At 58.9% G+C, this 26332-nt stretch overlaps 1 protein-coding gene across 4 annotated transcripts; it reads right to left on the minus strand.

Annotated features, from left to right (window-relative positions):
* Positions 1-6243: 6243 nt before the first annotated feature.
* Positions 6244-25386, minus strand: C1QTNF1 (C1q and TNF related 1). 4 transcript variants are annotated; one of them, XM_081115836.1, is made up of 4 exons: positions 24659-25386; positions 11441-11603; positions 8952-9091; positions 6244-8392 (listed from the first exon to the last, which is right to left on the minus strand). In XM_081115836.1, the coding sequence occupies exons 2-4, from the start codon at positions 11587-11589 to the stop codon at positions 7842-7844; spliced, it is 840 nt and encodes a 279-aa protein (XP_080971962.1). In that variant the 5' UTR covers positions 11590-11603; positions 24659-25386; the 3' UTR covers positions 6244-7841. The 4 variants fall into 4 exon arrangements, with proteins under 4 accessions (XP_080971962.1, XP_080971961.1, XP_080971963.1 ...); XM_081115835.1 differs by having other exon boundaries at positions 11441-11606; XM_081115837.1 differs by lacking the exon at positions 24659-25386 and adding an exon at positions 13520-13732.
* Between the last annotated feature and the right edge of the window lie 946 nt (positions 25387-26332).

Genomic DNA, 26332 nt, shown 5'->3' on the forward strand with positions numbered 1-26332 from the left:
GGACATTTAAATCGCAAGCATTTGTTTGCTTTTATCTTTTAAATGTTACAATGGACATCTTTGTATAAACTTTCTTGGGTACACGTATGTCTTTTTCAGATAAAAACAGGAGTAGAGTTGCTGACTGTAATCGCTTGTACATTTTCCATTTTAACAGTCAGTACCAAACTGCCACCCACAGGGGCTCCCCCGGACGGTCTCCCCAGCTCGGGATGAGTACGGGTCACACCGAAACCTCTCCAGCACCGATGTTATCAAACTTGAAGATTCTGTGCCCACCTGGCAGGTGCACGTAGGCGTCTCGCTGCTGTTTGACCTTGAGGTTGCCCAGCTCTCAGTGTCGTTGGGAAATGACCTATTTCTCCCGTCACGATCCTTTTGTTCCCCCGTGTAGTCTTTTCTTTCTGGTGTGTGTGTAGGAGTCTGTCGTATACGCTGGGCTTTGCCTGTCACCTACGTGAACGAAGCGGACAGGCCTGCCGCTCGCCGCTGCGCCCGTTCGAGGCCTGGCGCAGCGCAGGTGCCTTCACCTTGCCGGAGGCCGCGCCTTTGTTAACTGCGCCCTCTCTGGCTCTGCCGTTGGCGTGTTTGGGGAGGCTGTCCCGACGTCAAGGTCATGGAGCTGTCCTCCTGCATTTTTAGCTGACAGTTGCCCTTTAGACGTATTTGTTTTCCTGTTTACGCTTGGGTTGTTGTTGTTACCTGCGAGGCTTCCAGCTGCCTTGGGAGGGCAGAGCTTTCAATCTGCCTCTTCCCAGTCGGATTTCTCTCTCTTCCTGGGCCAGTTTTGCTAATCAGTGTTTTCCTAGAAAAGTGTCCATTTCATGGAGGTTTCTGATCACAGTTTTCAATCTCTTGGGCATGCCTCTCTTCAATCCCAGCGCTATTTGTGTCTTGTTTCCTTTCTCCTTGGTGTTTTTTGGCCGAAGGACTGTCTATTTTATCAGTCGTTTCAAAACACCAGCCCTGAGTGTTGTTCTATTTCCTTGTTTGTTTTCTGTGCCCCTGTTCTCATGTCATTTCCTCTCCCCTCATTTTCTTTGGATTTATTTTGCTGGTTTTTTGTGTGTGTTTTTTCTGGTTTCAGACGTGGACAGTTTGGGTGACTTATTTTTAAACCTCTCTTGTTTTGCTAGGACGCCGATTGGGGGATGCACTTCCGTCTGCGGGTGACTCACCGCGTGCGCCCCACCGGTTTTGCTGCGTGGTACTTTCATTTTCATTAAGACCTAATGACTTTGTAATTCCTGTTAGCTGCTCTCTAACCCGCCCAAAGTGGCCCAGCTGCAGTAGATTCACCAGCCTTTTCTCTTAGCATTTGTATTTTTGTATCTTTTTTTTTTTTAAAATACGTCTTTATTGATTTCAGAGAGAGGAAGGGAGAGAGAGAAACATCAACGATGAGAGAGGGCCATTGATCGGCTGGCTCCTGCACGCCCCCGACTGGGGACCGAGCCCGCAACCCGGGCATGTGCCCTGACCAGGAATCGAACCGTGACCTCCAGGTTCATGTTTTTACTTCTAGAGTTTCCGCTTGGTCCTTCACTGTTACCGGTTTCGAGATCTCTGCCACTCTTTCTCAGTCTTGGGAAGGGATAAACTTCAAATGCAACAGGCACGGTGATTTTAATTTTTGATCGTGGTAACTCTACTGTGAGGGTTTTACCCACGTGCTGAGCATTAAATACATGCTCGTTGGGCATTTTTAATACGCAGGAACCTCAAACCGAAAGGGCAACTGCCTCAATGGATCAGGTGGAGCGTTTTCTCCATCTTCAGGCAGGGAGGTTTCCGAGTTATCTCGGGTACGCGGGCTTCTAGTCCTGTTTGTGCGAATCCCGTGGTCCCCGCCTGGCCACCTGCACTATGACACAGGGGCTCTGCTTCCTGCTGCCCCGGGGGAGCTGGTTGCCCGGGCGGGGTTGAGCTCGGGGCGTTTGAGGTCGCCATGCCTCTCCAGTGCCCCGCTCCAGCTGTGTGGGGACTTCAGAGGAAAAGGCATGGCCCTCAATGAGCTGTTCCCCTGGAACGCTTCCCTTGGCACCTGGGTTTGAGTGATCTCACCCACCCACGGGTTCCAAAATGCCTGTTCAATCACACTCTGGAAGAAGTAACCCCAACACCCCCTCTCACCTCACTGGCCCCTGGCCCCAGCCTAAGCGGAGCCCAGAGTAATGAGACCGGCTCAGGGGGTTATGCTTTTGGAGCTCCCGACCTTCCCAGACCCCAGCAGAGACAGATCTGGCGTCTGTGTCTCTGGATGCGGGTGGTTGTTTATTTTCTGCAAATGGCCTTATTGTTTCCATTTGGTCCACAGCATGGGAGAGGGCTCCAGGGTAGTTAAAAGGATGCCTTGTAGCCCTGGCAGGTGTTGTTCAGTGGTTAGAGCGCCGGCCTGCACAGGGGAGGGTCTTGGGTTCGAGTACCTGTCAAGGGCACATACCTGGGTTGCAGGTTCGATCCCCGGCCCCAGTCAGAGTGCAAACGGGAGGCAACGAATTGATATGTCTCTCTCACATTGATGTTTCTCTCTCTGCCCCCCCGCCCACTTCCACTTTCTTTAAAAAAATCAATGGGAAAAAATATCCTCAGGTGAGTATTAACCAAAAAAAGGATGCCTCAGAGTCTCAGGGAGAGGCTCAGGCAGAAAGCAAACCCCAGGGCGATGGGGCCTCTGGGCTCAGTCTAAGGCTCCTTCACCTGCGATGCGCCTCCGGGAGACATGCGCCCCGCGCGGCCTGCGCAGGCGAGTCAGGTGTCGCCCATCTTCCTGATGAGCTTCACTTGCTTATCCGGGAAGTCACAGGGCCTGGTCCAGGTTCCCCTCCAGGACCACGGCGGCTTCCCCGACACCCCGAGTGTCACCCACTCATCGTGGGGAGGCCTCTGCCCGTCCTGAAGAGGACCCGGGCACCGCGCTGGTTTCGCAGCCTCGAGAGCCGCCGGGCGCCCTGGCCTCTCCTCGGCCAACTCGCAGCGCTGCGGTGGAAACAGAAGCCCGGAGGGAGGTAGGTGCAGGGGCCGGGGCTGGCGGGCCTGCGCCGCGGGGGAGCGATTCGGGAGCTCGTGGCTGGTCCTCGGGCCGAGGATGGCGAGATGGTTCCAAAGGTGGCGACTGGGGAGGACGTTGGGGGCGGCCGGAGGCTGGAAGAAGGGGCGTCCCTGGTCTGCTCTGTCCAAACGCTGTTGAAGCAGGAGACAGGTTGGGTCGGGGCAGGGAGCAGCTGGGGGGGGGGGGGGACTGCCAAGGGCATTACCTGCTGTCCATTTCTTTATAACTTACTGAGATAAAATGTACATACCATGCAATTCACCCACTTAGAATGTATAATTCCGTGGTTTTTAGTATATTTGCAGTTACACAACCACCAATCAATTTTAGAATATTTTCATCACTCCCAAGGCAAACCAAGTACCTTTAAGCCATCACTCCCCGTTTCCCCGCCCCCCCCCCCCCAAGCCCTGGAAACCTCTCGCCGACTTCCGTCGCTGTGGCTTTGCCTGTTGTGAACATTGCACGTCAATGGACTCAGACAACACGTGGTCTTTCGTGACCGGCTCCTCTTACAGGGTGCCACGTTTCTGAGGTTTATCCAGGTGGTAGCAGGTGCCGGTACGTCACTGCTTTTGACTGCTGCTGATACCGTTCCACTGATGGCAGAGGCCACATTTGTTTACGCATCAGCTGACGACATCCGGGTTGTTTCCACTCCTTTGTGTACTAGGAGTAACGGCGCCGTGAACATTCACCTCCGGGTGTTTGTGTGGACGGGTTCCTGTTTCTCTGGGGTCCATACCTAGAAGTGTCCTTGCCGGGACATCTGTAGCTCAGTCTGACATTCTGAGGACGAGCCAGGCTGTGTCCCACAGCAGCCGCCCCCTCGGACGCGCCCACCGGCACCACGGGAGAGCCCAGCTCCTCCACGTCCTCCCGGCACTTGCCCTTTGATCGCAGCCACCCCGTGGGGTGTGAAGCCGGATCTCGCTGTCGTTTTGACTTGCATTTCCCCGGCGACTCATGATGCGAGCATCTTTTCCTGTGCCGATTGGTCGTTGGTGTCTGTCCTTTGGAGAAATGTTCATTGAGCTGCACTGTGCATGTTTAATTGGGTCGTCTCTCTGTTTTTGAGTTGTGAAGTTCTTCATGTGTTCGAGGTTCGATCCCTTATCAGATCTAAGATTTGCAAATATTTTCTCCTATTCATATGAGTTGCCTTTTTCTGCACTTGTGGAAACTGTTGCCTAATACAAAGTCATGGTCATTTACACCGAGGCTTTTTCCTACGAATTTTATAGTTTCAGCTCTTATATTTAGGCCGATGATGCACTTTGAGTTGATTTTTGTATGTGGTGTGAGGTAGGGGTCCGACTCCACTCTTTTGCACATTTTAATTATTCACTGGAACTTTCTCTGTGTGTGTTTTTCATGATCTGGACAAGAAGGCCTCATTTTATCCCAATTACTATGACCCAGTGAAACGAACGTGCAGTCATGCTGTGGTGTTCCCATGGTGAGCCCTAGAGGAAATTAAACACACGCAAACACAAACACACACACACACACGATGACCCAAGAGGACTGGATGTGCCCTGCTCGCCGCTCCCACCCTTGGCTGCACAAACTCCTGAAAGTCCTGACATGAGCAGTTCTTCCCTTCGGCTGACTCAGCCGCCGTTTCTAAATCCTCTGCTCAAACACTAATATGTACGCTGCACCTGAGTTTATCAGGCCTTTGCCAGGGACGCTCAGCCAGTTCCTTCCCAGCTGGGGTCCTGCGAAAGAAAGCTGCTTAGGGTAGAGTCGGAAGGCGCAGTTGGCTCTGGGTTGGGCAGGTGGTTCTCCTGAAAAGAATGACATCCATGTCACCCTGCAGCTAAGGTCCCAGAAAAGTCCCCTGGCAGGCCAGTCCCATGTTGTATTTGTTATCAAGCCCCCAGTGCCCAGCAGAGGGGCGCGTGGTGATACTTGGAGAGAAAATGCCAGCGGGAAGGGAGTGGACCTGGGGCTGGGAGGAGGGGGTGTGGGGAGAGCTGAGCGAGGGACATCCAAAGGGGCAGTGCGTGGGGCCCAGAGCAAATACCGTCCCCTCTCCTGTTTTGGTGTGGCCAGCAGGGGGACAGGGGCCACACGCTCCCTGTGACCGTCCCTCGAGAGAGGGCTGGCGGGGGGGACCCTGATGAAGCTGACTAGTCCTCTCCGTGCACCTTTGGGGAATACGCTCGGCCCGACTCCCGGCTGCATGGAGAACACGTGCCCTGCCCAGCGGCCTCGGCTTCGTGGGGCGGGACCTGCTGTTTGTCCTGCAGGAAGCAGGATGGCAGTGTCTGCCCCGGTGTTCTGGCCTCGGCCCAAGGCTGAACGCCTGCACGGCTCACCCGGGACCCGGCGAAGGAAGGACACCTGCTGTCCGCCTGCCTCTGAACTGCCCGCTGGCAGCCGGATCAGGGCCTGGCCACGGACCCAGCTGGCAGGCAGCGTCTGCTCTCGGCCACTCAGGCAGCAAGAGGACTGGGGGGGGGCTGGGGGTGGGGAGCCTGCAGGGCGTGCCAGTGGGTCGGTGCTGTCCTCCCCCACAAAGATACAGCCAAGTCCTACCCCTGCACCTGTGCACGTGACCTCATTTGGAAATAAGGTCTTTGCAGATATAACAAACAAGGATTCAAGAGGAGACCATCCTGGATTAGGGCGGACCCCTCATCTGGGGACCGGTATCCTTAGAAGAGAGAAGGGAAAGAGATGTAAGAGACACAGGGAGGGGACTGAGAGAAGACAGACAGACCCTGGAGTGATGCAGCCATAAATCACAGAGCTCCTGGGGCCACGGGGACCTGGAAGCAGCAAGGAGGGACCCTCCCTACGGACCTGGGGGCGGGGGGGATGGGTAGTCCTGCCTACGCCTTGGCTTTGGACTCTTGGCCTCAGATCTGGGAGAGAACTGGCCACTGTTGTTTGAAGCTCTCAAGCGCCTGCTGGTTGTCGTGGCAACCCAGGCAACAACAGTCGTCCAAGTCCTGCCGGCCACTCAAAGGCACCTCCAACCACAGGGCGTCCCCTGGCCGTGTCCAGCGGAGCCTGGGAAACATTTCCCCCAAGGAAAGAGGCGGGTCAGGGCCCAGCCAGTGCTCACTGGGTTCCAATGTCCCCAGGTACCCATTTGAGGGTCCTCAGGCTTCCCACAGGCAGTGGGTAGGGTTCGGAGGTGACGATAGGAAGGTTCAAAGATCAGACTCAGGAGCCACGATGCTGAAACGCAGGATTTTGAGTTTAATGTTTTCTGAAAGAGCGTCAGGATGGCAGGAAGCGGCGGCGGGCACCCTACTGGGTGGCATACCCGTGGGAGCCCAGGTTGAACGTCTGACCAGCAGAACTCCTTCAGAGGGTAGATGTCTGGACCCGGACCCTGTGGCCAGGCCCAGGGCAGAGGCGTCGGTCAAGACCAAGGGTCCCCAGGTGGTGGGAGGGAAGCCTTCTGGAGGAACTTAAGGGCCCACGCAGGTAGGAGAGTGACCCTGGCCCTGGGCATTAATCAGAAGCAGGAAGGGCTGCAGGGCCAATGTAGGCTGCAGGCCAAAGCACCAATCCCGGCAGCAGCCCACCCCAGGCATCCCACACCCACCTCAGAGAGGGGGTCTGACCGCATGGTTGGGACAAGCCTTTCTCCTGGCACCAGGGACCGAGTCCCAAGATGGGCCGAGGGGGACCTCCAGCCCCTCCCAGCTCCCTCTCGCTCCCACGCAGTGTTCAGCTGCTGGTTGGAGGCCTCGGGGAGGGCTCCGGGGCTGAATACTGAACCCTCTGGAAACACAAATCTGAGACGGCGTGCCATGGGGTTTATAGGAAATGTCTAGCCGTGATGGCTGCTACCGAACCAAAGGCCTGCTGCCTCCCGTGGGTGACGTGTCTGAGAGGAGGAGCAGAGGTGATGCCAGGATGGTGGGCACAGAGGCCCTGCCCAGGGCTCGAGGGAGGGGGAGGAGTGGAGCAGAGCCGTACGAGGTGTGCGGCTCTGCCCTGGTGATCCTGAGCTTTGCTCCTCACAGAAACATCTGGAGGTCCTGGGCCCAGAGTCCCTAGCTGCTGCCAGGGGCCTGCGGGTGACAGTGAGCGAGCTGCTTTTCCCAGCATGAGACCAAGACCCAGGGCTTGGCTGTCCTTTTGGAAGCTGACATTTGCTTCCCCAACCCAAACCCCCTCACTATTGTGGCTCAGAAAGACCCCTGAACCCTCAGACAAGGCCACAGAGATGTCCACAGGATGTGACATCAGTTCGGCTGTCCACAAGAAGGTTCGTATGTGGCCTGAAAGAATTGAGCCAGATGTGGTCCACTATCAATCTCCTGTTAAAAGGAATCTCCTGCAACCTTGAGAGAAACAGGCCTCCCCCGGGGTCCAGGGCGGCTGTGGGAAGGCAGTGGCTTCCTCTCCCAGAGGTTCCTGCGCTCGGCTCAGCTTTCAAAATTTGCATAATTACTTTGAGCAACAGAGAAAAGATGACTTACTCTGGGACACCGACACCGTGCCACGTGGCAGGGGACCGCGCGGAGGTCACTTAAGGATATGTCCACAGAGGGGAGCTGGAGGTCCCGGCCACTCTCAGGCATCTGCGCCGTGATTTCATCTCTGGAGGCAGCAAGGCCTGGGACCACACGGCTGTTTTCCCTCCCATTCTTGCGAGGGGCCTCATGTCGAATGCCAAAGCTGGGGGCGTGGGGACTGGGTAACCCAGAGCGAGGGGAGAGCTGACGGTGTCGGCCTGGTGCTGGACCTGGTGCTGGACCGTGGGGTCCAGGCGAGCGCGAGCGGGGGAGTCAGCCTGGCGGAGCGGCGGGAGGCCAGGCGCCTAGGGCTCGGCCGCGTGCTTGACCAGGTAGCCGCTGAAGGTGATGTAGGTGTCGAACTCGTCGCTGAAGATGGCGTTCTCACGCTCGCCCTTGAAGAGACGCACCCACACCTCGTCCTGGTCCCGCAGCTCGAGCATGAGGCTCTGGCTCTGCATGATGCTGCGGTCGCTGACCTGGGCGTACAGGATCACCACCTCCTCCGCGTTCCTCATCACGTGCAGGTACGTCTCCTTCTGGTTCCAGGTGTGCACGTTGAGGCTGAAGAAGTAGATGCCGGGCACGTAGCAGTAGAACTTGCCCGTGAACATGTTGAAGTGGCCGTACAGGTTCACGAACTCCGTGTCGAAGATCACCGTCTGGTAGTAGTCGTTGCTGTGCAGCGGCTTCTTGCGGCCCACGGAGAAGGCCGCGTAGTGGTTCTTGCAACGGTCTCCCGGGGCCCCCATGGAGCCTTTCTGCCCTTTGGGGCCCATGTGGCCCCGGGCACCTGCCGCCCCGGTTTTGCCGAATTTCCCTTGCAGGCCCCGATATCCCCGGTCACCCTTCTCCCCTGAAAGGGACAGAAAAACACACGGCGTCAAGCAAGCGGACCCGACCTCAGGGTTCTATTTTCACCCAGAAGCAACAGTTATTTTTTTCCTTCTGGAAAGTCCTGGCAAAGCAAAGGGAACATATGGGTTTGTCCAACGGCAACAGGCGCTGAGTCCAGGCCGCGGCTCACGGCGCAAATGGACTGCAGATGTTGGCGCAGCCCAGGGACCCAGGACCCGGCCACGTGTCTTCCCAACGCTGTGATTTTGCAGAATTACCCACCGTGTGCAGGACCTGGGCATGCGGGCGGCTGGGGTGGAGGGCTGGGGGCAGGGAGGGGAGCGCCAAGCCTCAAAACAGAGCCCAGAGCCTATTGTGTGGACACAGGTGGGGGAGAGCCGATCTCTCCTCTTGGAAAGGGGCCAAGAGCCTCAGAAACGGCATTTCCTCTCCCCGCCCTCTGACGACAGCCTGCCTCTGCTCCGTGCCTGAGGGAGCCGTCCTGGTCCCCCTCAACCCCATCTGGACAGAGACGCCCCACGCCCGGGGGAAGGCCCCTGGCTCAGTAGCACACTGACCTTTCAGGATGGTGATATTGATCTGTGGCACCGGGACAGCGGGGTACACGGGGGCACTATGGTCACAGCAGCGATAGCACCGGGACGCTGGGGGCTCCTCGCCCTGCCGGGGACTGTATTTGTCATGCTCCCCTTCAGCCCTAGGGGAATAAAGACATCCCAATGAAAGCCATAAGCCGTCAGAGCTAGGAACCCCTCTCTCCTCTGCCAGGGGGCCAGCATCGCCGACTAGCCCCCTCGCTCTCTCAGACATGAGGGGCTACGCGAGCTTCCCCTCGACAGGGACCCACTGGCTCTTGGTGAATTCTGGGGCCCTCAGATTTGGGAGAGAGACACCCCCCCCCCCCCCCGTTAACAGCAATTGATAGTAATGGAAACAATAATAACAAAAACAGCAATCAGCCGGCTGGTGTGGCTCAGTGGTTGAGCATCGACCCATGAACCAAGACGTCACCAGTTCGATTCCCGGTCAGGGCACAGGCCCGGGTTGTGGGCTCGATCCCCAGCAGGGGGCGTGCAGGAGGCAGCCGATCCATGACTCTCATCATTGACGTTTCTCTATCACTCTCCCTTCCTCTCTCTCAAAAAGACCAATAAAAACATTAAACACACACACATACACCCCACTCCACCCCACCCCTAATCATTTGTGGGCGATGCCAGACAGAGGCTGCTTGGAAGAATCTGCCCCTGAAGGAGGAGGCCTTTGGGCAACGTGACGATGCTGTGACTGGCCGTCCCCTTCATGCATCTGCGATTCTAGAAGATGCTAGATGAAGCCGACTCCCTGTAAATGAGGGAGTTCGACCAGATCTTTGGGGTCTCTTCGAGCAGAAGCAGCTGGAGACTGGTATTTACAAAGCAGCGTTGGAAGACTGGCTCCTGGGCTGGGTGGACGTGACAGCCCCATGCTGCCACCTTGTGGCACAATGCTGCACTGTACTCTCACCCACAGCTCTGCGCCCTGGCTCCAGGGCCGGGACAGGACCCTCTGGGAGGTGGCACAGTCCCTCTCAATGTGCCAGCACTTATCTAACTCCACGCCAGCTTTCAAACCCCAGGACAATCGAGGAAAGGGATCTATATGCCCTCAATCCGCGCCTGGGAGGCTCCCACGTGTTCAAGACACAGTCGCTCCTCTGCCTGGTCTCCCCAGCACCCCCACCCCAGCATCGTAGGCCCCCAGCCACTGCATCAGGTTATGGGTGTCTGCCCCCCACAACCTCAGAGTTCCTGGAGACCAGGGACTGTGCCATTCATCTGTGTATCCCCGGTGCCCAGCAGATGGCCGGACCAACAGTGGGCACTCAATGTTTGTTGGATGAAAAGGAGGGGCGATGGGGGTGAGGGATGTGACTTTGCCCCAAGGCCTGGGCAGTCCCACTGTTCTCTGAAGACAGTGAAGCCTTGGGTACCAAGTCAGCCCAGGGCTCAAATTAATGAACAAACTGAAAGCTGGGGTCAGGCTGTCACCTGGGCGTCCAGGACTTCACTTTTGTTTTTGTTACTCCTTACCTGAAGATATTTTTCCCATTGATTTTTAGAGAGAGCGGAAGGGAGGGAGGGAGGGAGATATATATATATATATATATATATATATATATATATATATACACACACACACATATATATACATATATACACATACATATATATATATATATGTGGAGAGAGAGAGTGACATGTGAGAGAGACACATGGGTGGGCTGCCTCCCACACATGCCCCGACCAGGGCTGGGGATCGAACCTGCAACCCAGGTACATGCCCTTGGCCGGGAATCAAACCTGCGACTTTTGGTGTGCCGGCCGACGCTCTAACCACTGAGTCCACCGGCCAGGGCTAGGACCTCACATTCAGTGAATGACGGTTTCATGAGTAGCCCGAAGCATCTTGGGTACTCCTACAAAATATCCCAAACAGCCAAAGTCTATGTCACTGAAGGTCGTGTTTGTGGAGACAACGCCACTGGGAAGAAATCCGTAACTTTTCCAGGAAAGCTGCCGCTTCTGTTGCCAGGCATCAGCAGTCCTCCCCCATCCTGCAGCTTGACCCGATGGTCAGGGTCGTGGAGACCAACCGGCTCTGGGTCCAGCATCGTCCCTGCTCCCACTTCCTAGAGCCCAGCTGAGCTTCTCAAAGGGCAAAGTGGAAATGGAGAGACACCGAGGGCGGGGCAGGGTTTTGCTCTGCTCTTTAGTTAAAGATGTGGCTGCAAAACCCCACCCAGATCCACATTCCTCTGGACTGGAATGAGGCCGGGTCACTGTTCTCAGCCTCAGATAAGGTGCCCAGGTCACTGAGCAGGGAAATGGCTCGTCTGGCCTCCAGGCCCAGCTTCCTCAGACTCCACGGAGCTCCTTCGCATGGAGAGGGGAACAAGCCCCGTAGACGCTGGAGCACCAGGCTCAGCCCGGCCAAGCTGGAGCTCCCGCAGCCTCACCTGCAGCCTCACTTGCATGCGCACCCCAACCCGCACCTGCAGCCTCACCTCTCTGCATGGTCCAGGAGTGGCTCCTCTGTCCCCTCCTGCTCCTGCTGTTCCTGCTGGCCAGGCGGCACACGGCCCAGCACGAGACTCCAGGCGAAGGCCAGCAGCAAGCAGCACGCCAGCGCGAGTCCCAGTCCATGGGATCCCATCGTCCCGCAGCGCCCTGCTGGGAGACACACACTGGGAAGGATGCGGTTGTCAGGGGCTCCACAGGGGCACCCAGCTGCCCAAGCCCACCAAGCCTCCCAGGATGGGACCCCCCGGCCATGGGGTTCCGCAGACGGTCATTTATCAGCCTTATTAGGACAACAAGCAAAATCCCACATGGGTTTTGGGGATCACTGTGCAGCGACTCTGCCCCAGCCGGCACCTTGGGAACCGGCGAGTGGGCAGGTGTGCACATTGCTCTGTGGCCACCAGAGGGCGACGACCAGTGAGCGTCCCGGAGCATCCAGTTTACAGAGTGTCAGGCGGGGCCCAGCCCCAGCCCCAGGGGGCAGCTGTAGTCCTCGGAGGCCAACCCCATGTCTCACTCACCCTGCTCTGGGAAAAGCCACAGACAGGACCCTTCTAGTCCAGGACTGAGACGGTCCTTCCACTCAGACATGTCCACGGGGGGCCCAGTGAGCCCACTCGGGTGGTGCTTGGGTTTAAAATAGGCAAAGCACCCTACTGGTTTTTAGTGAGGGGTATCCCCCCAGCTAGCTGTGGCCAATCCTCACCCATCTTTGCTCATAATTTAACACCTCAAAGGACCTGTGGTGATGTAGTTTGACCGTCTTTGGCTGCCCAGTGAGAAAACCGAGGCCCAGTGGGAACAAGAACTGCCGGCCACGTTGGGGTGGGATCAGGTCATGACTGAGACAAGCCATACAAGCCAGACAGCAACCTCCAAAGTCCTGCACCTGATCTCTTCTAATTCCTCTTTTACGTTTAGGGAAACCGAAGCCCTGAGACGGAGTTCTCTGTTGTCAGGACTATCTGCCCTGATAAATGCCGCTTCCCCCCCCCCCCCCCCCGGGGAGCCGGGGCTTCCTTCAGACACCCACTGTGCGGAGGCCTGGAAGTGGCGAGGGCGTGACCCTCTGCCCTGGGCCGGTCTGTGGGGTTCCCGCTTACACCCCATGTTAGGGGCTCCCTGTCACAGCTCTGGAGAGACCCCGTGCCATGTCAAGAGGACAGAGGGGAGGCAGAGAGCGGGGACCAGAGCCTGGGACAGAAAAGGCAGATGTGATGAGACTCAGAGCCGGGAAGACGCCCCCTCAGGAGCCCCCTTCCTCCCAGTCACCCACCTTCTGCATGACCACCACCCCTCCACTGCAGGGCGTTAGCTGGGCCCCTGCCTCCAAGTTCTCCACCAGCCAAGCACCAGGGCCCAGAGACCCTTCCGGTAACTGAGGCCGCTTGGACCAGCCTCCCACTCAAAATCTTTACGACCTCCCTTGGCTCCTTGGCAGGACAAGCCTGACCCTCCACCTCTGTCCCCACTCTCAGCTGCTCAGCACAGCACCCCTATACCTCGAATTTCAACGCACACATGTAGCCTGGGAATCATCAAAATACAGATCCTGCTTCACCGGCCCTGGGGCGGGGCCATGAGCATCTGCATTTTCAAAAAGGCCCAGGTGCCGCCAGTGCTGCTGGTCCGAGGACCACGCGAGGGCCAGGTTCCAGTCGCGCCCTCACACGCCCGCCTCCACCCAGCAGCAGGCCGCCCTGACCCTGGCCGGGAGCTCTCCTCTCTGCTACCAAGAACCCGGCTAGCGGGGCCCCGGCCACGGGCACCGGGCGCCGGGCTGGGCAGGCAAGTACCGTTCCGTTCACTCTCGCGGCCTCGCCCGTTGGCGTTGGGCCTGAGAACACGGCCTTTCATCATTTCACCCCGTCGCAGACCCCGTATGAACCTGCGGTGACGCCCTTAAGGGGACAACATTCACTCATCGCGACACTGAACTTACTAATGGAGAAACAGACGAAGGGAAGTGGTCAGCCTGAGATCGCCCAGTTTTTAAGCACAAGGGGATGGAGGTGGGGGATGCGCGCTGGACAGGCTGCCCTCAGGTCACGTCAAAATCTTACCCGGTCTTCAGGACCCCGGGGGCTCAGGGCCTCCTACGTCACCTGGAGCCTCCCCAACCCGCACCGGGCGCTAACTCTCCCTCCTCCTCGCGTTCGCTCCTCACGGCCTCTTGTTCTTCAACATCGCTTGGCCCGTGAGACTCCACACAGCCCACGGTGACCTCCCCCGGGCCTGGGACATCCTCGAGTACCTCTCGGACCAGCCTGAACTTGACTGTCACTTGACCCATTGAATTCTCTGTATCTGTTGATTTCCCTCTCTGTGCTTCCTGTTTTCCTCGCAGCCTTAATCATGACTCTCTTTTTCTTGTAAATGCCAAGCTTGCATCTCTTGGAAGGAAGAGAGGTTTTCCTTTCTTTAAACTTTTTTTGGTGGGGGGAGAGGAGCAGGGGGATCCAAAATAATGCATTTTGGAGAAGCCGGGAAACAACAACAGGAAGTGAAGAGTGACCTTGGGGTCGTGCCTCTGTCCCCGGGACTCCTCAGCCTTGGCACCACTGACATTTGGGGCCGGGCGATTGTTTGTTGGGGGGACCGTCCTATGCATTGTAGGATGTTTACCAGCATCGCTGGACGCCTGCCACCCACTAGATTCCATGAGCACCACCACCGCAGCTGAGACACCCAAAAATGTCTCCAGAGTTCGCCCATGTCCCCTGGAAGCAAAAAGCACCCCCCCCCCCATTGAGAATCGGTGCCCCACCCCTGATGGGAGCAGCACTTTGCTCGTTGCCGGGTCTCTTTCTGGCAGGGAAGAGGGGTTTTCTGTGCCCTGATCGGGGGAGGCGGGGGCCGGGTGCAGCTGGCCTGGGGGTGAGGGTGTCAGTGGGGTGGACCTACGTGACAGGCCAGCAAAGCATCCGAGGCGCAGGGCAGACAGCGAGGGCAGCAGAGGCCAAAGCAAACCCAGAGCGAAAGCTTTTCTTCTTCAGAAATACCTTCTGCACCACTGTACCAAGCCTGGTGGCCAAGCCCGCATCCTGACCGTGTGTTCATTTAGTCACGGGATGACTCGACCTCAGACCAGACTCGGCTCCAGGCTGCCCTGAGCGTTCCCACTGGGAGGCGTCCCCTACAGAGGGACAGGTCTGCCCCCAGGAGGGCAGCGGAGGCAGGTCCCGGAAGTGGCCCCCACGGCCGGCCACACGTGGCCCAGGCCCTGGGCTGCCTTGCGGTCGAGCCATCTGAGGTCAGTTCCAGCATGACTCAAGTTCTGGACTCCCGTCTCCCAAACCCTGGGAAGAAGTCCTTCGCCAGGCTCCACGGCAACCCCGTGAACGCCTCTTCCCTTCCCCCTCGCCTCTCGGACCTGCAGCTCCTCAACCCTCCCCATCGGCCGCCAGCTTCACCACCCCAACAAGGAACAAAACGTTCGAGCAGGAGGGCGGATGACGGGGGGACCCTGGGCCAACTGCAGGATCCGGAAGAGGTGGGAGGCCCGGAGACACTTCCTCGTCAGCAATTTTCATTCCCCCTCAGCCCTGTGTGGAGCTGGGTGCACCCTCGAAGGGGGCAACACCCCCAGACACGTCCAAGTTTCCCTCTGCTTAAAATCGGGCCTGTCCTCTTTGGCCCCGCCCACCTCCTTATTGTCACAAGGAGTCTGACAGTCGCCTCCCAGAGCTCAGGCACCACATGTTTGTACTTTGTCTCGCTGCCACACCCAGCCCAGCACCTTTTGAGGAAGGCATTTTATAAACATGGTTTTCCCTCTCCCTTTGTCCCCATCGGGTGGCCAGCTGTTCCAGAGGGAGAAGCCTAGGATCTCCCTGGATTAGCAACAATTAGAAAACAAGCCCAACAGCCCCTGTAGCCCCAGCAGCTCCTCTCAGCAGAAAATGCCGCTGGAGCACGGCTCGCTGAAGGCCCACCCTTCACACAGTGGGGTTTGGGAGACAGGCATCCAACCCCAAACTCAGGAAGGTGCCCAGCAGAGGAGGCAGAGGGTCCCGGGTTACAGCCAGGGTCAGAATGGCAACATTGAAGCAAATGGCTACAGCCAGGGTCAGAATGGCAACATTGAAGCAAATGGTTACAGCCAGGGTCAGAATGGCAACATTGAAGCAAACGGTGAGTGGTGACATTCTAAGCGGCGCTGCCCGATGCATGGCCATGAGCCACATGTAGCTATTTCATTGCAAACGGATTAAAATTCAATAAAATTCAGAATTCAGCTCCTTCAGAACACAAGCCACGTTCCCAGCCCTCGGTAGCTGCCCGTAGCTGGTGGCCACCGCGTTGGACAGCCCAGGGCAGAACTTCTCCATCGTTGCAGAGAGCCCGAGAGCTGTGTCCCAGCACGATGACGCCAGTGCTGGAGGAGGGAGGGACTGCGAACAAAGAGCAGCCAGAAATCTGGGAGTCATTTAGGCTCCTTCCTCTCCTGCACCCGCCACATCGAATCAGCCACCAGCCCTCGTTAATATCGGCTGAAGGTCTCTCCTTTCCACCGCTGGCCTGCATTGCACGCTTTCCAGGAGCACTGGCTGTGCCGCAGACCTCAGTCCACCCAACACCAGTATCTTCGTCTGGCTTTTGTGGGGCCTGGACATCACCCCCAAATTCTACCTGCATCAGCTCGGACCTTCTCCCACACTAACGTCTTCTAGGTCAAGGATGAGTTGTCGCTCAGCACCCGACCACTCCTTGTTTCCACACAGCCTCGGCCATTCCTCGGCAACCGCCTCCTGCTCCTGCCCCCTGCCCCCTGCCCCCTGCCCCCTGCCCCTCCCAGTAGCCTCTCCACCAGAGAGGAAGCCCGAGGCCTCCCCCCCCCCCTTACAGCTGCCAGAATTCTCCTGCCAGACAGACGCTCCAAGCTCTCCAGCTGCTGGGGGAGGTCTCCTGGCTTCAGATCCTGAGGTGCCCAGCAGGGAGAAGGTGTCATGTTGGGATGTCCCTTTGGCCCTGATGACCATCAGCGTTTTCCTCCCCAGAAGCTGTTCCTCACACTCAGTGTACACTGACCACACTCGCGACGGGCAGGAGGGAGGCAGCGTGGCGCCCAGATGAACAATGCATGGTCCCCGATCCCAGAGCCCGTTTCGTATCTTATTTTGCCTCCTAGGACTGGGCAGCCCCAGCTCAGTCCCGGACCCTGCCCCCCCACCCCCGCTCTCCCCAATCTTGCAGAGACTGCAGCAGTGGGGGTGTGGGATCAGGTCAGTGGGAGGTGAGCAGCGCCTTTCCCGGAGCCTGGGCATCCCGGGCCATCTCACACTCTGAATCTCCCTCTTTTCCGCTTTCCAAGAAGCAGCTCGGCTCTTGGGCTTAGAGGAGGAGCGTTTATTTCTGAAGGTCTGAGGGTTTATTTGTTTACCCCGAGGCCCAGGGTCAGGGATGGAGATGGGGCTTTCCAGTGATAAGGGAGGACTTCTTTCCCTCACGTGGAGCAAGGTCTGACTTGGGACAAAACGGTGAAGGAAAGAGGGGCCAAGACTGCCCCCTCCCCCCCCCAAAACATTCCCATCCTCTCCTGGGGAGCTAACAGCCAGGAACTGCTCACCTGGAGCAGAGTCGGACGCAAAGTTTCTGCCCAGGCCCTGCAAACGGGGACCACGTGGGCCGCAGGCGGCAGGCCTCTGGGGGCACCTGGCCAGCCTGGCCCAGCCTCCGCAGCTCCAGTCCCGGCCCCGTGCAGACAAAGATTTCCTTGACTGGGGCGCTGTCCTCAGATCACCTCCCAGCTGTGGGCCTCTGGCGGCGGGCTGGCCACTGCTTTGAGAACCGGGTGAGAGAGGAGCCAGTGACAGCTCATGCTGTGCCTCGAGCCCTCTCTGCAGGTGGCCTGGCCTTCAGCCCGCTTCCTGGCAGCAGAGACGCCCTTGGGGAGCGGCCCGCGCCCAGACAGGAGGAAAGAACCGGGGCCCCCGGGGCCCCCGTCCGTCACACTGTCCTTTCACGAGCGGTACAACCGTCGTCGGTTTTCTGGAGCCTGGATATCAACTTAGCAATTTTCAGCCGCCCGCAGAGGAAGCCTGGCAAAGACAGAACTCCGTCCCGTGCCCACTGGCCTCAAGGGCAAGAAGAGAATTCAGCTCAGCATCCAATCAGCCCTGCTGCCCAGTCCAGCCAGGACGGCTATGGCCCCAGTCACCGGCGTCCCTCGATGCCAGCCCTCTGTGGAGTGACCGCCAGGGACGACCGCAGCCTCTTCCTCCCCAGCTCCACCGTCGCCCGCTTCGGGATGGCGGCTTTCCTGGCTGTGCCCCGGCTCTCAGCCCCTCGCCCCGACACCCTTTCTGCCTGTCCTTTCCTACACAGTGGCATCAACCGAAAGCTTCCCAGTGTCCGTCCCCACTCGGGCCTGGTCTGTGCTCTCCAAAACAGTAGTCACGAGCCGTGGGGCTGGCTAGATTAGTTAAAATAAACGAAGACATTCTCAGTCCCATGAGCATATTGTAAGTGGCCGCCTTCCCGGACAGCCCAGCAGGGACAGCATCCCTCTCTGCAGGGAGCTGTCCTGGCAGCTCTGGGCTGGCCCCAGGTACCTGACCGTCTTCTGACCGTCTCTGCTCTGTCGTAGACCCCTGGGCCCCACTGAACTCCCTGTCTCCTACCCCAGCGCCCATCATACCGGCTTCCCCTGTGGAAAAGTCGAAGCCGCTCACACAGGGCCCGGGCCAGAGAGCTGGGAGCCATAAAGACTCCAGACGCTCCTGCATCCGCCACCTCTGACCCATCCCCACCCTCCTGAAGGTCTCTCTCTAACCCTAACCCCCCCGCCACCCAGCCTCTGTCACCACTTCTCTGTCGGCTCTTCTCCGGTCTCCCCGCCTCTCGTTTCTCTTCCAAACTGCTCACCAGAGGCAGCTTTCAAAACTGCAGAGCGGAGCTCCACCCTTGGCTTAACAGGAACCACATGGAAATAAAGGGACTGTCTGAACCCCCAGCTCCTGCCTCACTTCTGGCCCCCCTCATCCCACCCGGCTCCTGTGTCCTTCACTCCAGCCATCTGGAGCCACTCGAAGTCCCCAACACAAGTCCCAGGGTCTCATCCTATGTCTCTTTCTCCCACCACCTCCTTCATCCACATGCTCCTCATATCCAGCCCAATGCCGCCTCCTCCGGGAAGCCCCCTCTCCAGCATCCAGTACAGGCCCGCCTTGAAGGTTGGCTGGCTGGCCTTCGGTACTGCTTGGCCTGCACACTCACTTCTCAGGCTATTCCCAAGCAGCAGAACCACCATGTGAGAGGACTCCGGGAACACACAGTGCAAACCTCCCCCTGACTCGGGGTCGGGTGACGCAAGGCACAATATTAAATGTCCTGGGGACGCAGGATCCTGGTGTGGCCACCCAGCCGTCTCTTCCTCAAATGCTCCTCTTACCTGCACTTGGGAAAACCTAATGCTTCAGAAAGAGGTGCCGCCCACGGCCTCCGTGAGCCAGGACGACGTGCCACCTCAGCGTCCTGCGGAAACAGCCTAATTATAACGAGGGCTACAGCCTCAAAAGCCTTTCTCTATTACAACCGCTGGTGCAGCATAGGGGGGGGCCTGGCGGGCGTGCTCAGTGGTTAGAGCATCGGCCTGCACACCGCGGGGCCAGTCGGTGTGTCTCGCTCCCCTCCCCGCTTCCACTCTCTCTTAAAAAAAATGGAAAAAAATATCCTCAGGTGAGGATTTAAAAAGGGAGGGGGGGCCCGGCCAGGCGTGGCTCAGCGGTTGAGCGTCGACCTAGGATCCAGGCGATCGGGGTTCGATTCCCGGTCAGGGCACATGCCCGGGTTGTGGGCTCAACCAATGACTCATCATTGATGTTTCTGTCTCTCTCTCCCTCTCCTTTCCTCTTTCTGAAATCAATAAAAATATATTTTTAAAAAAAAAAGGGAGGGGGGCTAGCTGAGAACCAGGACACCCACTTCAATAAACACGTCAGTGATGCCGGCATGGGGTGGGGCTGCTTTGCCAGCAGTGCCCTGGGTGCCTCTGCAAACGGATGACTATGTGCCCACACGGGAGGCGTCCATCAGCCGCGACGAGTGAAGATGCAGGCTGCTGACACCCACACGTCAATACATGTCCTCGCGGGCGCGCACGTGGGCACACACACACGCACACACACGCACACACGCTCGGCCGCGGAGACCCGCAGGCCACCCACCTAGCTGCTAGCAGCCGTCATCTCCGGGCGATGAAACGCGGATGTTGGCCGTATGCTTGCTGCGCTTCCCTGGGTTCGGGCCCTATAACAGCCGCATATTTTTTCCCATAAAGTCCACATTAGTTTCCACTTAGAAAAATGACAAATAAGCCCCACCCTGGGACTGAGGGAGCATCTTGTTTATTCCAGGGAATTTGCCTCTACGCATAGAACAGCAGAAGGGAGGAGGGGCTTCAGGGAGCCGAGGCAAATCCGTGGCTCTCGCAGGGCCATGGGGAGCATAAATGGGCCTGGCGCTGATGTCCCACAGTCTTTCTCGGGTATTTATTGAATGTGTACTACGTCCCAGGCAGAGGGCGGGTTCTGGAACACAGGGAGAAGAGCAGCCCTCGCTCGGGGGCAGAAGGCCCCGTTGGAGGTGCTGGGGACACGGGTCAGGCCGGGGACGGACACCTTACTGGGCTAGGGTCAGGCCAGCTGGAGAGAACTGGTCTTCCAGAAGCAGGATGTTCGTCTGTCCCTGACACACTACTTAGTGGTGGCACCTGCTACCAGAGGAAGCTGCCCGTAGCCCTGAGATGACTCCACGGGGCCAAGTCCCTGAGCCCATCGTCGGGATTTCTGCACAGTGGCCACGCAAGCTGACGGCCCATCGTCTATCAGAGACTCCCGCTAACAGCCCCAGCTGTTAGCACCGATGAGATGCCGGGCTCTGGGCCCCTCACCCCAGGTCCCACAGTGGGGATGGGCTGGAGCTCAGGTGAGCCCCAGGGATGTCTGACACTTCATCTCGAGGGGTCCCAGGAAGATGGCAGATAGGACAGGCTCATGCAGCCAGCTTGCAGTCCAGCAGCTCCCGGCTGCCATGTGTCCAGCTGCTTGGCCCCCTTGGTTCCCCCTGGAACAGCAGCTGCACGTTGGCTCTGAAGAGCTTACCGCCAGCTGGGCCTGCGCATTCGTTCATTCGTTCGTTCTGCAGATTACTGAGGGCCTACTCTCCGCCAGGTGCTGAGATTTCTCTAGGGATGCCAGCCAGCCAGGAGTTTAATTCCTTTGGGTGCAGGCAAAGCATTACCGGGAACACGCCCCTCAACATATAAGGGGCGTAGCTGTGGGACGTGCATTTTTAGGGCACTCACTGCTTTTGCAAGGTGGACGGAAACCCCAGATGGAAAAGGGAGGACAAGAAGCCCACGTCCTGAGAGGGTGGCAATGGTTTCGTCCAGCCCCCAGCATCCTCTGATGGGAGGAAGCCCATTGGATCGCTGCCTGGGGACCTCGTGGGCGGACCCCTAGTAGGGGCACCTGCAGAGAGGGGATGGGAAGCAGGAGACTACGGGAGCTGGGACAGAAAGGGGGGCGGGCACTGGCCTCTAGCCCAGGTCCCCAGCTGCCTGGCCTGGCCCCGCCCCTCCTTAGGTGCCATTCTCAGAGTCTTCTCACCCCCGGGACTCACAACTATACCTTCATGGGGGAGGGAAGTCCTGATGCCTGAAGACCCAAAAACCCCATGGACACCTCACCCCCCTGATCCACCCGTCTCTCACCAGCACCCACTCGATTCTGCACAGAGAGAAAGGGCCCAATTGTTTCCAAGCACATCTCAGTCCCTACCCAAAGACCAGCCCCAGGAACCCCTGGGGCGGAGTTGCAGGGCCAGCCTAGCCTGACCGTACCCCTTGCAAACCCACCAGGGCTCGAGGCTTTCCCAGATGAGGCGCTTTCCCTTCGGGACAGGGGTGTAACCCATGGCAAAGGATTTGGGGCATTCCACCAAGGGTGGCCTGACCAGTAGCCAGCAGGGACAGGGGACCCAGCCCAGCACAGGGCACCAAGCACTTGGTTTCCCGATGTCCCACCCCTCATGCACCACCCCCTGCCTATCTGCCTCATTCCCGTGCTCCCTGCCCACAGCCTCCTGCCTGGCTTTGTCTCATTTCAAAGAAAATTCCTCCAGGAGCCAGGGAGATGGTCAGACCCCGAGGCCCAGCCTGGCCCACAGCCATGCTCATGGCATCCATGCTCAGGGCAGGACTCCCCAGTTGGACTGGGCCATCCCATCCACAGCCGAGAAGGGGTTGACTCCAGCGGCCTCCAGAGCAGGCCAAGAACACCCGTGATAGGCTGGGGGGGGGGAGCTCCAGTGCCCCTGCTCACATTTGCCCCACTCTGAGCCCAGCTCTGGAAAGCAAGCGTGGGAGAGGGTGAGTGGCTTCCCCAGACAATAAGGGCCACTTGTGTCTCCCATTTCACAGGCATCTCTCAGTGGGACCCAGAGATAAAGATGGCCCTACGAGCCCCACCGCATCTCATACCCCTGAGCCCATCCCAGAGAGGCAGGGAGGTAAGTGTCACTGAGGTTCTGCTGTGGGGCTCGGGGAGGAGGGGAGAGCCATGTGCCCGGTTCTGAACGTCTGCGGTTCCAGAGTGCAGAACGGGCCCTGCCAGGCCAAGGACCCCGCATGGACCCCGGGCAGGCTCCTGAGAGTCCCAGATCCCAGGACTCACAGGACCGGCTCTGGGGCTGCCCGAGGGCATGGCAGGAAGCACCATGCAGGCTTCGATGGCCCTGTCACATTGTCCTCTACGTGGCAGACAATCCTTGCGCTACGTGAGGGTCGGGGAGATGCCTGGCCTCATGTGACTTTGAGAGGAGGGAGAGTCCAGCAGGTAAAAACAGGGCAAAAATAATAACCCCCAGCCTACGCTGTCGTTACGCCACCAAGATGAATCGCTGCGGAAGGCCGTGCCCCCCAATTAAACATCTCTGGGTCCTCCGGGCAGGGAGACGGGGCTGCTCCCAGTGGGCTGGCAGGCAGAGCTCCCGACCCGCGGCTTCCCAGCCTCCCTTTCCCAAAGGCCCAGAAGCCTCGGCCGCTCCCGGCCCTAGGAACAGGGACCCAGCCCAGCCGCCAGCCCGGGGACATGCCTGTGCCCAGGGAGGACTCCCAGCAGCACCACTGCATCTACGAAATTCCTTTCATCTCTGTTTTGATGGGTGAAGCTCAATGCCAAAATACTTGGTCTGTGAGTCATGCTAATTACAGCTGGTGGTTGAGGGAGGGCTCGAGGCACCGGGAACAACGGAACGAAGAAATTGTGCTGTGCTGGTTCCCGGAGCAGGGAGGTGATGTCCCAGGAAGGAGGAGCCTGCGCCCTCCCTGGGCCACGTCGGCTTTCTCAGCTCCCACCGGGGAGGTGCCCCTTGCTGCCGGGTTGCACCTGCCCCGGACAGGTGGCAGCACCCTCCGGCAGAAGGGGGCCCACCCAAGCCCTTCTGCTCAGAGCTTCTCTGTCTCCCTGACGTGCTGTTTGCAGGGAGCACTTTCCTTGGCATCACTGGAGACTCGAGGTGGGAAACGGAGGGGAGAGCTCGAGAGGAGCGAGAGGAGCGGCCAGGGCCCCTGGGAAGCAGGACCCGGCTGTCCTTCTGCCCCAGGGCACATTCTCTGTTCTCTCTGGGCAGCTGGGAAGTGGGAATTTGGAAAGGAGAAGCTCCGAGTTCCAGCCTCAGCCTGGATTGCTGTGCATCCTTCAACCAATCGCATCCCCTCTCTGGGCACAGAGACGCGGGTCTGAGTCTCTGGTCTTCATCTACCACCCGTGGGCAAGGAGTGAGGCCTCCCTGAGCTTCTCAAGGCTGAAAGCGCCACGGATAGGACTGTTGAGAACACTTGCTCTGGATCACAAACACACACACACACACACACACACACGTGGCTCCCGCTAGTTTTATTGCCGTGGTTGTTGTTGGGTTCATCCCTAAGCTCCTCTCATCCACTCAGCTCTCAGGTCAAGAGGGTGAGTGGGGAGGAGGGATGGGCGGGGACAAGGCAGCCTTCTGACCCCCCATCTCCCCTCCACCTGCGTTTTCTGTCTCTCCTGCCTTCCGCAGGGACACCGAGCAGGCCTGGGGACGTCGGAGCTTCCCCGCCAGGCAGGCCTCCCCCTGCAGCACACAGCAGGCCAGTGCCTCTGTTCGGACGGGCTCATGGGCCAGCCTCGAGTGTTCCGCACTATAAAAAGCAAAGGCCCAGCAGCCTCTGGGGACCTCGAATCCTCCCCCGGGGACCCAGACTCAGCCAACAGTTGAGAAAATTCCGTTTCTCAGGACGCTCCTTGATTTCAAAACTCCAAGTGTGCCCAACTGCCTCCATTCCCAGAAACTAAGTGACAGGAGAGACAGAAACCAGTCCCAACGAGGCGGCTTCCTCCCCATTTCCCGCAGACGGGAGGACTGCGAGTGCCCGCGGCACAGGGGTCCACGGAAGGCGCTGGGGCTGCCTGGGAAACAGGCAAACACCTTGTGGGGGCCCAGGATGGGGGGGACCATACCTGCAGCATGGCAGTGCCCTGGGGAGCTGGGCGGTGCGTGGGGGCCGGCACACAGAGGCCTGTGCAGGCCAGAGGCCGGAGGACTCGGCTCCGGCCCTCTCCTAGCAGTGTGGGCCGCAGCCGGGAGGGTCCCCGGAAGAGGGGCACTATTGCTCCCTCTCCAGGCAGGAACCCTTCCAGGAGCACCAAGGCTCGAGTCAGCATTTCCTGTCCTGAGTGGGGTCCAAGTTGGCCCCAGGCAGGGCCGGACAGACCTGGCTTTCGGGTGGTCCAGGCGTTATCGGGGGACGGGAGGCTCCCCACAGGTGCAGAGGGGACTTGGGTACCATTTCTTTTCCTTTCACACCTTTGGAAAAGCACCAGAGAAGAGCAAGGCAAGATGAACACCCCACAAAACACAGGGAGACGTCCCATCATTCCTGACAGCGTCCCTGGGCCACAGAGCCCCTGCTCCTGAGTCGCAGAGGGGGCCAGAGTCGGCCGTCCCCCCTCCTTCAGAGCCGGCTCTCCTGCAGAGCAGGCACCGGGACCTTCTGCGGCTCCCAGTCTCTCGGCCCTTTTGCCACAACTGCCACCGGGGCCCCTCCCACTGGGCTCCTCGCCCGCCTGGCAGCTAAGGTGTCAGCCCCGCTCGGCTCTGGCGCCCAGGCTGAAGCCACGGAAGGAGCCAGTCAGCGCTGGGTCCCTCCGGCCACCTACCTCCGGCCGGCGTCCCCGTCTCGGCCTCTGGGCTCTCGCGGCGCCGCCTCTTAGAGCATCTCCCGGCAGCGGAGCCTCTCCCGGGCCGAAGGGGGGAGAACAGACTTGGCGGCGGAGAGCGGGGAAGAGGGAAAAGTCCTCCGGGGAGAAGGCGCGGGAGAGGGGAGGCCCACGCAGGCAGCGGCCGGTCCCAGCCGTCCGGGCACCTTGATCTCCTTGGCTCCGAGGGCTCTCTGGCCAGAAGCGGAAACGGGTTTCTCGAAAGTGAAGGAAGAGCCGTAGAAAGCAGGACGGACGCGTAAGGAGCAAAGCCCAGCCAGATGTGAGCGGCCCGAGCCTCCAATGCTCCCAGTGTGTTTTATCCAAACAGCAGCCGCGGAGAATTAACTGTGTGTGTGCCCGGCGGGCAGGGAAAGCTGGCTGCCCTCCTCCTGGCCCCCTGCCCCTGGGGAGCCTGCCCCGGCTGGGACAGGGGTGGCCACTCCCAGTGTCTGGAAGTCCCCCCTGGTGTGGGGGTGGCTGGGAGCCCAGGATGAGGAGGATTGGGAACCCCAAGTCGCCTAGTGGCAGGGGGGTGGGATTCAAGGAGCTCAGGGGGCACCTGTAGCCAACTGGGAGGGATCGAGTCCGCAAACCGTGGCAGATCCAAGACACGTCTCTGATCAGGGCCTCCATCTGGGGTCCAGGGACCACCAACAGGTTGGGGGAAACCTGCGAACGCCCCGAGCGGAATGCAGAATTGCATGCGTGCACGTGTACGTACGCGTGTGTGTTGTTGGACCGTGATGGTCTGTGGCTTTGACCAGATCCAGGGGAGCGGGGTTTCCCAGAGGTCAGTGTGCGCGGGGGCGGGGCCAGGAGGGACGGAGCGTTTCTCGGTCTCATTCCTCGATAGGAGAGACGTTCCGTCCATCTTATACGCGAGTTCTCTCTAAGCAAGTCCCTTGGCCCCACCTCACAGCCCGATAGCCGCCCCGAGCTTCCTGGGAGCTGCACCCCCCCCCCCGAAAAAAAAACACTCTGAGCCAGGCCGGCTTATTCTGGAATCTTATCATATCAGGAGAAGAGATGGGATCTGGCCAGAGAAGCAAAACTCTGCTGCAGTCACGGTTCTTTCTTTCTGAGCCCTCACTCCCCTCCCATGCCCTCTCCGACCTCCTCTGAGGTCGTACCTGCACTTTTAAAAAAATACATATTTTTATTGATTTCAGAGAGGGGAAGGGAGAGGGAGAGGGAGATAGAAACGTCAATGATGAAAGAGAGTCATTGATCGGCTGTCTCCCGCACGCCCCCTGCTGGGATCGAACCCACAACCCAGTCATGTGCCCTGATCAGGAATCGAACCGTGACCTCCCCGTTCATGGGTCGATGCTCAACCCCTGAGCCACACCAGCCCGGCCTACCTGCCCTTCCTGTCTCCTTGTCCCTCCACTCAGGGCCTCTCTCTCTGGCTGCACCTGGACAGAGGATGCAGACCCTGGGATGCCGGTTGGCGATGCTCAGGGCAAAGCAAAGAGCCTGCGTGCGGCTCACTCCCCCTGCCTTGGAATATCTCTCCCGTGTCTGCTCCCCATGTGTCTGCCTGGAAGAAATCGGGGGGAGGGGGGTGCATGCCTGACAACCACTAGCCACGCTGAGAACACAGAGGTGGAAGCAGAGGGTGGGCTCTGGGCG

This window comes from Miniopterus schreibersii (assembly GCF_964146895.1).
Source record: "Miniopterus schreibersii genome assembly, chromosome: 16".
Lineage (NCBI taxonomy): Eukaryota > Metazoa > Chordata > Mammalia > Chiroptera > Miniopteridae > Miniopterus > Miniopterus schreibersii.